General features: G+C 41.6%; 1 protein-coding gene and 1 long non-coding RNA gene across 3 annotated transcripts; one reads left to right on the top strand and one right to left on the bottom strand.

The window, feature by feature from the left end:
• Window positions 1-12,378, bottom strand: LOC123472666 (synaptotagmin-17-like). 2 transcript variants are annotated; one of them, XM_045174557.1, is made up of 11 exons: window positions 11,793-12,378; window positions 11,639-11,727; window positions 8,557-8,871; window positions 7,293-7,603; window positions 6,834-7,205; window positions 3,684-3,951; window positions 2,458-2,581; window positions 1,322-1,427; window positions 931-1,055; window positions 623-720; window positions 1-505 (listed from the first exon to the last, which is right to left on the bottom strand). In XM_045174557.1, the coding sequence occupies exons 4-11, from the start codon at window positions 7,487-7,489 to the stop codon at window positions 476-478; spliced, it is 1,320 nt and encodes a 439-aa protein (XP_045030492.1). In that variant the 5' UTR covers window positions 7,490-7,603; window positions 8,557-8,871; window positions 11,639-11,727; window positions 11,793-12,378; the 3' UTR covers window positions 1-475. The 2 variants fall into 2 exon arrangements, with proteins under 2 accessions (XP_045030492.1, XP_045030493.1); XM_045174558.1 differs by lacking the exon at window positions 11,639-11,727.
• On the top strand, window positions 9,185-10,892 carry LOC123472668. The gene is made up of 2 exons (XR_006647120.1): window positions 9,185-9,370; window positions 9,457-10,892. It is a non-coding gene; the product is annotated as an uncharacterized LOC123472668 (long non-coding RNA).
• Window positions 12,379-14,837: the final 2,459 nt, after the last annotated feature.

The following is a 14,837-nucleotide window of genomic DNA, read 5'->3' as shown; positions in this document are numbered from 1 at the left end:
TTAAATTAAGACGTTCTGTATAATTTTTTGGCCGTACATAGAGATATGTATACACATATGAATATAACGCATATATAATCTACATTTGTATGTGTTATTATACAAAAATGACTGTGGTGTGACGATATGAACATACAAAGGATATTTGTCTACGGGTAATACATACGCGAACTTGGTACTCTTGAACCACTTATTGGGTGTACAGTACGTACTACATACCGCATGCAAAATCTTCAAAACATATGGGGAGCATATTTTGTGTGCTGATATAGAGGAAGCAAAAGGGAAGGACTGACGTCCGCGTGGTCAAGAAAGAGATTGAACGTTGCGGTAGTGAACGCATTGCTGACGTCAATTGCTATTTACGGCGTGAAGCGTGATTACAGCAATGACGTCCTCTTGTAAGGAATCTCTTTGTTTTGTTTTGTTCAAAAATTCCTCCAAACTATTATTACTTTCATTTTTGCATTCGAGTTCAACAGATGGCCACTGAAGCTGCAGAAACCTGTAATTAGGAAACAAATTTGAACAGAATCAGAATAAATGTAGCGTCAAACGATAGAATTAAGGTGTAAAATTCAAAACGGAAGATGTGTTGGAAAGGGTATGGAACGAAACGAACCTGATCGCATTCTTCTCTTGAACGGAGTGTATGCCAATATGCAGTCGAACTTCGATCATCGTTCAAGATGCAATTCCAGTGGCTCATCTCCTCCTCGCCTGCATTGATTTTTTCCATTTATTTATTTTTTTGACATTCAGCAAACCATAAAGAAGCGGTGCCAAATAGTTGAAAGGAGGCAAAATGAGGAGAATTGATAGGCACAGACGAAAGTTTTTGAGAAAAGAGAAAAAATCAAAAGAAACAGATTGAAACAGCTGTTTCAGTTTTCAGTCTTCAGTCAAGGTTTATCAATGGGCGAATAGTACCTGATGGTTCTTTGGATGATAGAACAATCCTGCCGATAAAATCATCCTTGGTTATACCACCATTGAAATCCCAAACGCTGACGACTAGACTCGATTCAGGCAACTCGACGGCTGCAACATTAAAGCTTTCAAAAAGAGAACGAAATAAACGTTAAAACTGGTTTCATTAAGCATTAGTTCTTTCAATCAGTTCTTATTGAAAACCCATCGAAACCACATCAACTATTCCGCAATCATGACGAACTGATAATGTCACAGATATTTAGAGTTTTGCAGTTTTCTGCTATTAGCGTATTGTTATATAGTGTTTAACTCAAATACAAATGCCAGCGAAAATCGGCGAATATTCATTTCAAAGTTATATCATGTGTAATAAATACTTTCGTCGTACCTTATTGTTTCGCCCCAGACCGGATCGATTGTGTTTCTCTTGCGAGACGATTTCTTTGTCTTGATATGTTTTCCAGCAACCACCAATGAGACCCTGACGTATGGAACTGAAAAAGATTTAAAAAATATATTTTTTGATTGAGTGATGCCACAATTAATTTTTGCGTTTGTCCTTAGTTGGGGAAATTCGCAGCTATACACCCAATCATTTGCACACTGGATTTCATTAATTCCCTGGAAAACGCTTCTAAACTAAAAGTTAGAGACATAGATAGAATTCGCTTCAAAGGAATGTAAGTACACAATATCCGAAAACATCGCAATTAAATAATGGACGGCAGTGGGAAAGAGCAGCCGTGGTCGCACAACAAAAGACTAAGACACTCCATCGCTAAGTCTAAGCTTGTGTCCGAGTTGTGGTATCGATCAGAGACTACTAGCCCATTTCTAAACAACATGGGGCAATCCTCAAGTGAACGGCTCAGAGTTCCCTTTGTTCGTTTTAATCCAACAGCATTTAAGTACTAGTACGATAAGACATAATTCATAAAGACCACACGTTGCAAAATTGAATGAGGACGATCTGAGGATTTGAATTTTGTAGAACAAGCTTGGACGGTTTTGATAAGATTTTTCATCCTGTCTCTGCTCTCGGTATAGGGGAAGAAAGAGGGATAAAATCGTGGCTCTTACGAACACTTTTCTTCACAGGCTTACGCAAAACTGAACAGCTCCGTAGCCGGAAATTCTCCGAAAGAGACGCAACACATCTCGCCCGCTATGAACGATTAAGTAGTGAATAAAACTTCAAATCCAATTCTGTTTTGCGACAAAAACGCTGATGGGCCCGACTACATAAATCAAATCAAATCAAACAAAAATAAATGCAGTGTAATGTTTAAAGCGCCTATAAACCGAGGCTGTTCCTAAACGCTTTGATGGGTTCTATTTGCGGTGTAGACCAGTATCCAGCACTAGAGTGATGCTGATAAATGGAAAGAATAGCATCCTACGTTTGAGGGGGAAAACTGGCTGACCAGTGCTCCTATGCAGTATGTTTATGACGTTGCCACTTAAATGGAAAGTGTGTATGACCTCCGGGATATTCGAATACAGTGCAAGCAGAAGTTAACTTACCAGAGCCTCCGATATTGGTTTGAAGAAGTTGTTTTCCTCGTAACAAGTCCAAGTTCAGTCTACGGGCAGACGGGAGGTACGTCAGTGAGACAAGTATTTCACCTAATTCGGGAGAATGCGAGTCCTACATGAATAGACAGACAAACAGTTTACTCTACTGATCTATATTCACGGCGCATATGTATATGTGTGTAAATAACAATAGCCAACAATCTGCATGCTGTGCGATGAATACGAAACGGAGCAGAAATTACAAACAAGAATAGGGTCAGATAACTTCGACCCACTTTTCCCCTGTTATAAAATGTCTTGGAAATAACTGCCAATAAATTAGACAACTTGATGAGCCTTCAAGAAAGTTGAACAATGGCTGTTCGGGTTGAGCGAGTGAATCTGGCCATATTATCACTACGCTAAACGATCTAAATTCTTCAATTTTATTAGCGTATTCTTTACAAACGCAAATTGCCAGAGTTTATTGAGTACCTTGTTCACTATAATTGGCATAGGCCCTAGCTGGGTTGAATTTCGTGACGCGTCTTATAAATCGCACCAATTGCAACATCTTCAAATCGGGTCGTTATTTTTAGAAAGAAACTAGCTCCATCTTTTTACAGTGTCGCTCAACGCAGCACACGCGAAAGTGTATACGTGCAGCAAAACATAGCTGAATAGGCCCATTTTTGTTCCGCTTGTCGTCAACACTGCTACACGGACGACACGTAAATATTCAACAAAACAAACGGTACCAATCGATACTATTGTGTAGCCTATATATCCAGACACCATATAACGGTGAAGGTCTTCCTTGTGCATGAAATTGTCCCAAAACCAAAGGGGGGAAACCTCGATTCCGTTTGTACTGGACAACGTGAATTTGTGTGTAATGGTAGCCTTCTCTGAGAATGAAGGTAGGGCCACATATAACTGTAGATGATAGTCTATTATCGAAATAATACGGGAATTACGTAATGGTGGACATGTATAACGGCCATGGTCCGTACTCTTAAAAAATGTGTAGGGGATTATTCGATGGACGACGTCAAAATGACACAAAGTAATTCCGCGATTATTGAAACCCCTCGTCGCATTGCAGCGAGAAAACAGAACGATAATCTGGCCGTTGTATTTTATCAATTATAATGGACAAATTATATTTTAGTACCTAGGCCCTTGCTTCTCTATTTGTTAAATATACAACGTTAATGGTGTTGATAAGGACTCACGTGATCTGTCGGTCGGATCCTTTTCCAGATGTGAACGCCTTTGATAAGGTTGAGATCGGAAAGAGGCAGGAGAACTTGGCCAATGACGTGGTGCCGATGGGTCGATCGATTCAGATCCTGAACTTTGAGCATCAGTGTTCGCTTCAGCACTTCTCGATGGCCAAGTTCGTAAGTGAAACCTTGATTGAACACTGGATTTTGTGTTTTACGTTGTACCGGTGTCTGACGGCCATCCCGCTGATCCGGTAATAAGTACACACGCACATATCTATTTTGAAAAAAAAAAAAACAATTATATAGATTAAAAATGTGAACCTTGTGCAATGCATTTTCATTATTCATAGGGGCATTGCATTCAATCTACTTGAATAGGTTACGTATAAGGTGACTGCCGCTGGTTGGCTGTATGGGAAATTTCGGCGAATTGGTACACATCGATATCAACAGTTTAATAAACAAAGCGTTTAAGGTCATCAAGTCCACAAATGGCTATATTATTGAGCATAAATATGAAGCTTGGTTGAACTAATTTACATCTTTTTCTATTTGGAACAAGTTTCTGCTCCTTTTTCCGGGTTTCCTCAAGTCGCAAATGCTGACCACCAAATGCCGAATGGATGTGTAACTGGGTAGTAGGCGTATTAAGGAACTAGGGAGATGAAAATGCTGCAAATTAAAGGCTGCATCGTAACCAGGAAAACTAAGATCAAGTTAGAATATGCTAATAACAAGAAGTAGCCTAGTAACAATAGTAACGGAAAGTATACGAGAGTGGAACCACAATCAAACTGCGATAACTGAATTCATTAGAGGAAACGACATGCTGTGTGTGTTATACATATAGTTCTATACAATAGTTAAAGCTTATAAAAAGCCAGCCACTTGTTGAAGATGGAGTTTTTTTTTTAGGTCAGCCAATAGAATCGCGCATAGGGGTTGTAGAAGACATGTTTTAAAAAGACATGGTGGAATGCAGTATGCATTAGTTCACTGTTCGCAGACGCACACCTACACTCTTGGCTTGAGTCTGCGGAGCTTGCAACTATCGACCGGTCGAAAATAACAGAGGAAAAGAAAAAAAAAAAGGGCAAAATGGAGAGATAAAGGAACAAGCAGAGCTGCTTAGACGGTGCAATTATTTAAAAGACAAAAAAAAGAGAAAAAGTTTTGTTTGTATTAAAATCATTTTTCGCTATGGTTTCACAGCACGAAGGAATCGTGAAAATGTTTGTGTTGTTGGAAATATTCACTACGTTTCTCATCTGCAAACATCAATGTAGGTCATACGAAGCACGATGTTATTTAGTAGAGAGGCTGGTGGCCGTTATAAGAACTAAGCGGTCAGGGTCGTTTCGGTTCAAATGCTTCCATCAAACTACGACTGTAAGTGATTAACGTCACGGATGAATCCTTTGCAATAGATCGTCAATTAAGTAGAGTTCATAACTGTACATAGTACGTCTTGTTCGGCGTACTATCCCAAAATAAAATTGAGCACAATAAGGAGGAAATTGAATAGCAAAAGGCATATCAAATGTTTACGCAAACAGAGCTGGAAAGGGAGAAAATAATGAAAAGAGCTGAAGGCGGAATCCACGAGTAACGTACGCAGTGCCTATTGAATAAGCACGAAATTCCGATCGACTGGAACAGCAGGTCAGTCGGACGAAATTCGTCATTCTAGAAACGTCTGCGGCGGTTTTTGTAAATGGCCGTTTATCTCGTGCCCAATAACTTGATTGAAAGAGAATTTACTCGGCCGCAAGATTGAATAGCATTAAAACGATGTTTTTATAGCGAGTTGCGGCTGAATGATCCACCTATTTCGCTATGATGCTTCTTCGTCAATAACACGCTAAAGCTTACATCTAATACGTTTCTAGAAAGTTAAAACTTCACGACGCAACTAGATCTCGAAAGATTTCATTTTTACAGTGGGTGATAATGCGGTGTAGGATAGAAGACCGTCGAGCCCTATACTAAAGCGGCATCGAGACAGCGAGTTTATAGTCCTTTTCATCGTCGAGCATTTCAAAGTTTTCCAGTTGGCAACTCGGACACAGCAGGCAGCGACCCAAGTGCTTAGTTTCGCAACGCTACAGGCGTTCATATAAAAGCACATTGGCCCCGTATTCTCATTCGCAGAAACGCAAAAATTCCTATCAAAGGCTAATAGAGGGCGTCGTAAATTGCCGCGATGCGATTAGCAGAAAATCGGCTGTTTTGATATGACGTGTACTCAACTGTCGTCTTACGTAAGCAGCAGACGGACGTATAACTGTGCTGCACATCTATAATGTAGACTAATATCATCGGCTAAAAATAGGTGCATAAGCCGGCGACGCTCTTTGTCCTTTTGCGTCTCAGTATTACGCACCGTCACCGTATATAGCCATGCGTATGATAAGCTTTACCACTAACTTCGTCGGGACCATCGTTTCTTGGCAACCGTTCATGCGCTGCTATTGAGTCTCATCAAACCTTTATACAATTCTGTCTCCCTTTGTCACTTTTCCAGCCACGATAAGCCCATCGTCAAATATTGACATTGAATAGTTGTACGTATGCAGATGTAGTACGACTTGTCTAATGACTATAACATTGATTTCGAGATTCTGGCGATTGGTTAGATTCTATCAATATTTTTCGACGCTTTCTCGATTTATGTGGTAGACTGAAAATCTGGTTGAACCATTACATAGCCTATTATTTAACACTAAAAAAAAAATAAGGTGAACGCAAAGGCTCAATAGAGGTGAAATTCTCGCTAATGCCTGCCTGTCTATATGCTCTAGCTGTTACTGGGCGCCAACTTGCTTGATGATTACAACATGATTATTCTATCCGTGTATAAACAGAACCCACACCGCATACACAGTACCCGTTACATATATATGTAGGGGTTTTACTTATTGTTGGATCAATAGAGCGTCCGCTATGTAATTAGACTCTAGAGCCAAGAGCTGAGCAGCGTCGCTCGTTATTGAAGTCGAATGAATCAAAGCGCAAAGTCAAGATCGATGCCGATGTTCAGACACCCAACAGCTGATGGTCTGACATAAATTCATCACCGCACCCACAGCAACGGTATGCCAATAAAATCTTTGGACTGAAGAGATTGATGGATGGATTTGTTTGGTTGCAACTTACGGATTCGAATGAGGCGGATCTTTGCGGTGGCGAACGGCAGTGTGGGACGATGGCGGCTCCTGTTGCTGCTGGCCCTGTTGATTCGGCTCGTGTTGGCCAGTGTCGCTCGCCGAAAGGGAGGCGGTGTGTTTGGGTGGCGGCAGGTGACAAGCTTCAACTATTTTGACTAGCAGCGTTTTTTTATGATCGTCGTAAATGAGCGAAAAATGGATCTGTCCCAAGGGCGTCGTCTCCATAGGTCCGTCGAAATGGAGGTCAACGTCACCGTATCCACATAGTCCAGCGTCCATTGACGCGCCTTCCATCGACTCGACCGACGTCTGGGCGTACAATTCCGGCTGCAGACTTTCTACAGACACTTCTGGTGTCAAACTTTTCGTACGCGTATATCAAACAGTGGGGAAATTATAATCATCTATTATTATTATTTTTTTTTTAATGTATTTCTTAGGAGCTTACTGATATTTTTTGCGCCTAGCTGTTGAACTGGTGGGCGTTGTCGTGGGTGTATGATTGGATTTGCCGCCGGAAGCTGGTTGTTGACCCGATGGCCGGTTGGCCCATCCGCTCCAAAATTCGATGGTACTCCGACTTTCGAACGAAGGTAAAGTCTGTCCAAACCAGAGGACCCGTCTCTGCCAAATTTGTCGGTACATTTCAGTTTTGAGGCTGCTGCGTGCACTTCTTTCAAGAGGTGACTCTCTTCTTCGCCGTGACCTCCACCACTAGAAATGGCGCTGGCTCCAACGGCTGTCGCTCCTTCTGCAGATCTGTTGTAAGCCGATAGGTTTATTTTTGGTTACTATTATTATTATTATTTAAATTCGATTGGAAATAACGTAAAGGGCATGTTTTGTTGGCACTTTGATTAAAATTGTCGATATTAAAGGTACCGGTGACATTCTGTTGGCCCAGTTTGTACTCGACGACCATTACACGAATAATTGAAAAGGAGCATATTAAGAGCTTCGATACCGTAGTGATCGGATTAGCATCGTTTCCTTTCATCACTCACGTCGAATTCGTAGTAAGCTTGCTTCATGCAGGATATTGTACCAGGTAGGCGGCAAAGTCCGGCCTTTACATCATTGGTTAAGGTAAATTGGTTTAAGACTAAAATTGTACAAAGCAGCCTAAGGCTAGCTATATTTTGTAATAAACAGCAAAGTTATGCTTAGTAATGAACTTTAATGAATTTGCAAAGAGCTTTTGATGTTTGCTGAATTTTGGCAATGTCGAGTTATTTTTGAGATACCCAGCAAGGATTTGAAATATACCCTTTGATAATAGATTCCGTTTGACATGCCCTTCATTAGTTATTTTAAGCTGACCTTAGATTTGCAGATAAGAAAATTATCACAAGGAAATCATTCTCGCGTATTCCCACTTTTTGGAAGTTTAAAAAAATCCACGGTGATAAACAAGACACGCTAATTAATGCGTTACTCTCAGCGTCAATTTAAATTTCATTTCTTGTTGATTAAGATTATTTCACAACAGGCAATTGCGCGTCCCACGGATGATAAATAGTTAAAATGCGCGCCTTTAGCTGTATACGCACATTGTTTAAGTTATGCAATATAACACACACGTTGCCTACGATATCAACATGAAGCGTACAATTCAGATTTTTTATAATAACAAGTATTTAACGACCACTATGACTTGTAAAGCTGCTTATCTGAACACAACACGTTATGAGCTATAAATAGGGACGACATACTTGGCACTGTGTGTGGGCGTTCCGACGCTGTTCGGATGAAGAGACGCCGATAGGTTTGGGCCCCCGGATTGCGACGATGCGTTGATATCTTTTTGATGCAGAACGTATTCGATATCTTTTTCTGTTGGCGCCATTCTTGCTGGACGCGGTCATCGTTGTTAGGGCAACAGCAACACAACCGGCAGACGGCGTAGTAGACGTCCATCATCAGCATCTACGTGCTGACGACCCGTTCCCCTTGATTTCCTTCTCCTTTTGTTTCACTTCTGGTTCACTTGTCTTCTTCTCTCTCTCTCTCTCTCTCTTTCTTCTAATCTGTAATTATAGTGATGGGAGTGGATTGACATGCTTTCACTGCATGGTGGTTTGCACGTTCATATCACGTTGCAGTCTCATGGTGAGGCGATGGACGACAAATACGTAATGATAAATCAGCGAAAATCTAGTGCTGCGCCGCAGAGTTGATAGATTAAGGGGCTGAAAGGTGAATGTGTTGCGTGACAAACTGGTAACACTGAGCCGTGCTTTGCGCAACAAACATTTCGGTTAGTTGAGTTAGAAAGTTAGAGATCGCAGGGTCGCCTGTTTTTCTTTATTTTTTAAATTCTTGTATTGGATATTTAAAAATCCTTACTTTTAAAAGCCAAGTGTAGAAAGCTTTTGTGAGCGGAACCCTTTCATATACGGAAAGTCCAATTTCATATTTGAACGTCTCATCAAAGTGAAAATTCATCAACAAAAGTGATATGCATAACCTTCTTGAAGCTGTGTGTCACCATTACATCACAACGACAAGATAAAGGAAAATGCCCAGGTAGGAGAACTCAAGTTCGAAATCAATTAGCAAAGCCTCGAAGCTGAGAAAAATAACATTGATTCATCTAAATGAACCGATTTCAGAAGAGACAGTGTTTAACGAAAACACTGGAACCGCAATCCAAGTTTATGATGTCAAATTGCTGTGGACGTATAACAGAGGCACGGTTTTCAGCGATTGCAATGCCTGCTGCTTGTAATAACAAGTAGAGTCATATCTCACAATTCTGCTATTCTTGCAAAGAGTCTACTTCTTGGGAACAGACAGTACATATACGAATGATTGAGAGATGTATACGTGCGTCAAGGCAATAAATCACTCGACTGGAAGAAGTATTCGAGCGTGTACATAATAGATATAAGTGATAAAGGCCCTGCTGCTGCGTTACGTGAAGGTTGCAGTAGGCCTGCCAGACACAATCGTTGGCTCGCATTGAATTGAGCCGGTAAAAATGGTGGTATCTGCAATATATAGGTCGCTTGCACCTCACGATTCTAGATGAGCCCTTGTTGGCGTGACGTTGTAAAAGAAATGTCCTTGGCTTATCAACAACAGACGGAGATCTGTTTGTGGGCACATACACAAAAGTCGATAGCCAATTTTGCGTAAACGGTTAGAGATCGCAAGCGAAATGTTGCGGTCAGTATACGCGTGCACGAAAGCAATGTGATATCAAGCGTTTTTTTTTCAATGGCTGATGTCGACCATACGTGTCTTCAATTGACGAAAATAGTGAAGAAATTGAGCCATCTCATTCCCGGTGCATTTACGTCTGATTGAACAATAAAAACAATTTGATTTCTCACGCTACTACTGATGTACGTATATATACTATACGGCGAACGAGAGTAGAAGGCATTATAACCTTCACGTCGCATAGTAAAGTTCACTCAGTATAAGAAATACGATGTATACCCCCGTCATACTTGGATCGCGAGTTTGGACGGGTTGGCTGTTTGACGTTATAAAAGCTATGTAGTATGTACGGTTTCCACCGGTGGGCCGGTTTGTCTTGCTAATTGATTACGGAGACGAAATGGAAAAAGGGGGGAGTATTTTTCGTTTCTTCCGTTTGACAACTTCCATAATTAGGTGGACCCCGACAAAGATGAAGAATCGCACAGTCTCGTGCACTCGCAAAGGGCTTTCTCGTACAACATGCGTTTGAAGTAGACTAGTACTATAAACTAGCTGACGAGTTTCGATTAGGAAACAAATTCCTCGAAAACTGCCAACGTTCAAATAAGAAATTCCCTTTTTTTTTTTTTTTTTTTTAATTCAAATTTGGTGTGTTCCTCTTCCGCAAAACAGTCGATAGCCTTATTGTGTATATTGCACAACATCGTTCATCATGCCAAGCCGCCTTAATATAAATCTATAGGTCAACCCCTTGTTGCACGTCTATTGCGACGTGGTCACGCAGCCTTCAGATTATCCCGATTAGGCTATTTCGCGAATAAGCTTTACATTGAAAGTAAGAACGTGTAATCCAGAGCTTTTTACACGACGACGCAACAATGGAAAAATCGGCCATCCATCGAGCTACGCAGAAAACAATAGCTGAAATGAGAATCAAAGTCCTAATAGTCGAACAACTAGTGAAAGGAAAGGGGTAAGCACAGCGCCACTAGCTATACGCTCTCTTTGTTGTGCTCGCAAACTTTCTCCGATAATAATCGATACGCGAGCTCCTAGCTGTCACTTGACGGCCAATCTTACCCGTTGATTTATAGGAGACTAAACAATAGGTGTGTGCCCCATCTGGGAAAGAGTCTCTGCGACAGGGGTCTTCTATTGAGACATCAAGATAGGAAAAGGCATCAAATTTTCAATCCAATCAACTGCAAAGCTATGATATAATCATAAGTAGAGGAGGGCCAGTCGACACCAGATGATGGCCAACAGGCAGCAGCCTATTTCCAGTTCCGCCGCATTGGGCCCACCAAACGCAAAGGTATATAGAGAAATTCGTGTCTGTTAAAAGATTGTACCCTTAACAACGAAGACTTGCTTCGCGATCGAAATGTGCTGGGGAAAATGTGTGCAGTCTATACGCTCACAGCTGGTAACAATCGTTATGAGCAGACATGCTGTGGAGCAACGTCAGTTAACTGCGGCACCAATTTATGTGTTTGGCTAGTAGTAGCCGAAAAAGTATGAATATTGATTGGCGATGCCCTGATTTGCTTGAAAATAATGACCCCGCTTTCCACCAGACAAATGCAATAACACGACACAGACGTACATAATTAATGATTTGCTAACCTGCAAATTTGGACGGTGGTTCTTAAATTGGAACAAGGGTACGGATGAGAGTGATGAACTAGCCTACTTCATTTTTAGCCCTTTTGTCCCTTTGTTTGTAGAAAGCCTCATTAAAAAATATATATATAGAAGAGCTCAATTGTTTTTGGCTTACCTTTGGTTTTAATGGAAGCAATATCGGAAGAAAGCATCCATCGTGCAACGAGGTTCGGTAGCGAATGGCTGCTCCTTGCGATCATCAGGTTGCCGTCGTTCTAGTAGGGGAAAGGTGATGGAAGATGCCAGGCAAAGGCGAATAGTTGGGTGACGTCGGAAGGGGGGAAAGCGTCGGGAGTGTCGGCCATGTATATAAGGGAATACGTGAAGGGGGTGAGGATAAGAAGGCTATACAGCGGAAGAGGACAAGAATAGGGAGGTAGGTGGTATGGAAGGATCTTGACGCCAACTCACGAGAAGGTGGACCGTTTGCGCAGGTTTCGCTACGCAGTCGCGTCGACTTCAAACAAATTCCCCCCTTTAGTTTTCACAAAAGTTGCGAGTTCGTCTTTCTTCGACGGCTGCGACGTGGACTCTACAGATACGCAACATATTGCGCAGCCATAAGCTCCCTCTCTCTCTCTCTCTATCAAAATAAATGCTATAACCATGTCATTTAAGAGTATATGCTTTGCGTTTCCGCGAAGAACGATACACTGGAGCTTTTGATGCAACTTTCTTCGGTGATGCCTCATGACTGCATTCTTAATGAGATTTTTTTTTTTTTTACTTACATATAGTCGTGTAGTTTGCCAACTGCAATCGATCGGTTCAAATCGCTTATCGACGGTACACGCGCCTCAGCATTTCATCCCTTCCATTTTGCGGTTGAAACTTTCTAAAAAGCTTTTCAAGCAAACAAAAAATTATTTGTGTTATTCCTCCACACTATTTTCTTCGCCTTCATCTCTTTCCTTCTCTTGTCTGTTCGTTTCGCAGCGAATGTGTGTGACAGTCCTGACGAAAACAATCATTTGCAATCAACTAAGGCGCCGACAAAAACGGAAGCAGTGACGATGATGACGAAAAGAAAAGAACATTTATCTTTTCGCAAAATGGCGAGAATTAAGTTCCACGCTTTAGATTGCATATCAGATGTGTTGCAGGGGTTTTCACATTTTTTTTTTTTTTGAGCAAACATGTAAAGAAATCTTGGTCACGCTTCGGGTTACGGGTTAACCGATTGAGAGTGGGGCGAAGCGACCGTTATACGAACGCGCTCTATGATTTCAAGAAATCAAACTATCCGTCAATTACAGGCTGCTCGACTCGCAGCTCAATCAGAGAGCGTTATTGATTTTTTGTTCCATCTTCAGCGGGCGAGAGCTACAGGGCTACTGAAGCAGCAGCCACGAGTTTCTCTTAAAAAGGCACAAGAGCCAACACACACGCACACAAAAGGGGATGTAAGAGCAAAAGAGGGATGCAAAAAGAGCGTATAAGAAGAGGATAAGGATAAGCAAAAAGCCAAGCGAAAAGAGTGATGCGGTTTTTAGAGGGAACGTCAGTGTTTCAGATGAGACTCGGATTTAAAAAAAAAAGAAAAGAAAAGGGCGCTGCCATAGCCAGCCAACGAACGCAAGTTCCAAGAGATAAAAGCACTTTAATATTAGCAAACTGATGAATAGAACCAGTGCTGCTCTATACTGTGTCAATAATCATTTGCAGGCGGATGGTGAATGCAACGAGATAATGGCAAGTCGGATACAAAGCGACGCTAAACTGCTCTTTATATGGACAGTTTTAATCCTGTGGTTCGCGGGCACGCCACTTGTCTATCGGCATTCACGATTCGCCAAATGTCTTTGACAGTATTGCGGGTGTCATTACTGTCGATTTGGCTTCCACTACGAGGATTCAGTTAATCATTTTCAACGCAACTAAGATGACCGTTGTGCCTTTGACGTGCCAGGAGGCAACTGAAGAGGAATTACTTTTTTGATGTGTGTTTGTGCCTGTGTAATGTGCAGTATAAATAATTGGATATGCTACAAGTCTAAAGTGAAGGGGTTCGTCAAGTTGTACGTTTGACGGTGTCGCTGCCTGTTTGTGTTAAATGCTTCAGGATGAGATTCGGCTGGTGGCGGGTTTGGATCGGCGGAACCTATAAACCAGAGACGGAATTAACGGTACAAAAGCCCGCGGCTGATGGCGTATATGTGTGCACGTACTGAATACGTGCCAGCTGACGGCCAACTCAATGGCTATCTCTCTGACTGGCTAACAACTTGGCCTTCACAAACAGGTAGTCGAATAACGGTTCATCTCCCTCTCTTCCTTTCCTTTACCTGCCTCTCCCTGAAAGAAAAAAAAAATTTTTTATTTATATGTTCTTAGTTCAGTTTCTTATTCCTCACCTTATTCATGCGTTTCGTTCTTTATTTTTTCTTTCTTCCTTTCTACGTCATTTTTCATCTCTTTCAGAATCTTCTATCAGATTGTTAAAGTTCATGGCGACCCCTTCGTTGCTTATTTCTTCCGCCTTCTGTGCCATTGGATACATAAGATTGCCTTACCTGGCGGGCTCCTCCCTTTTCTGCCCATTTCATTGCATTTCTCTTGTCTGTTCCCCTTTTCATCCCTTTCTCTATTCCTCACCTTTCTGCCTTGACGTTCACCGTTTTTTTTTTTTTTTCTTCGCCTCCCCTTTGCCTTATTATTTTTTCTTTCTTCTTCATTGTACAACTGCAAAAGGTATACACTATTTAAAAAAAAAAAAAAACGCACCATAGGCTACTACTACTACTACTATTACCTGATGCGTCTTGGAATCTTGAGCTGGGCGGTGGGTTTTTGTCGAAAGAGCGACTAATAGCGGGCATTGACCAGGCAAAAATGGCTGTGCGCGCCAAGTCCGATGGGAAGCGGCTCCGTTCGTTTTCTTTTTCTATTTTTTGTCGGGTCCGCAGGGTTTGGTTGGCCAGTACCCACGAAAGGGGACACTGGCGAAGAGTCTAACAACACGTAACCGCACCTTCAAAGTCCCCCCCTCCCATCCCCAAAAAAAAATAAAATGAAAAAAAAAAAAAGAAATGAAAAAAATATTTGCACCCACTTGCCAATTGGAGGTGGGACATTGTTGTGTGTCCTGGTTGTCTTTGTTTATTTTTAAATATAAGAATTGAACGCTGCGGGAGATCACCGACATTTATCCCGTAGCTTG

This window comes from Daphnia magna, linkage group LG5, assembly GCF_020631705.1.
Source record: "Daphnia magna isolate NIES linkage group LG5, ASM2063170v1.1, whole genome shotgun sequence".
Classification (NCBI taxonomy): Eukaryota; Metazoa; Arthropoda; class Branchiopoda; order Diplostraca; family Daphniidae; genus Daphnia; species Daphnia magna.
This window is presented reverse-complemented; position numbering and strand designations above follow the sequence as displayed.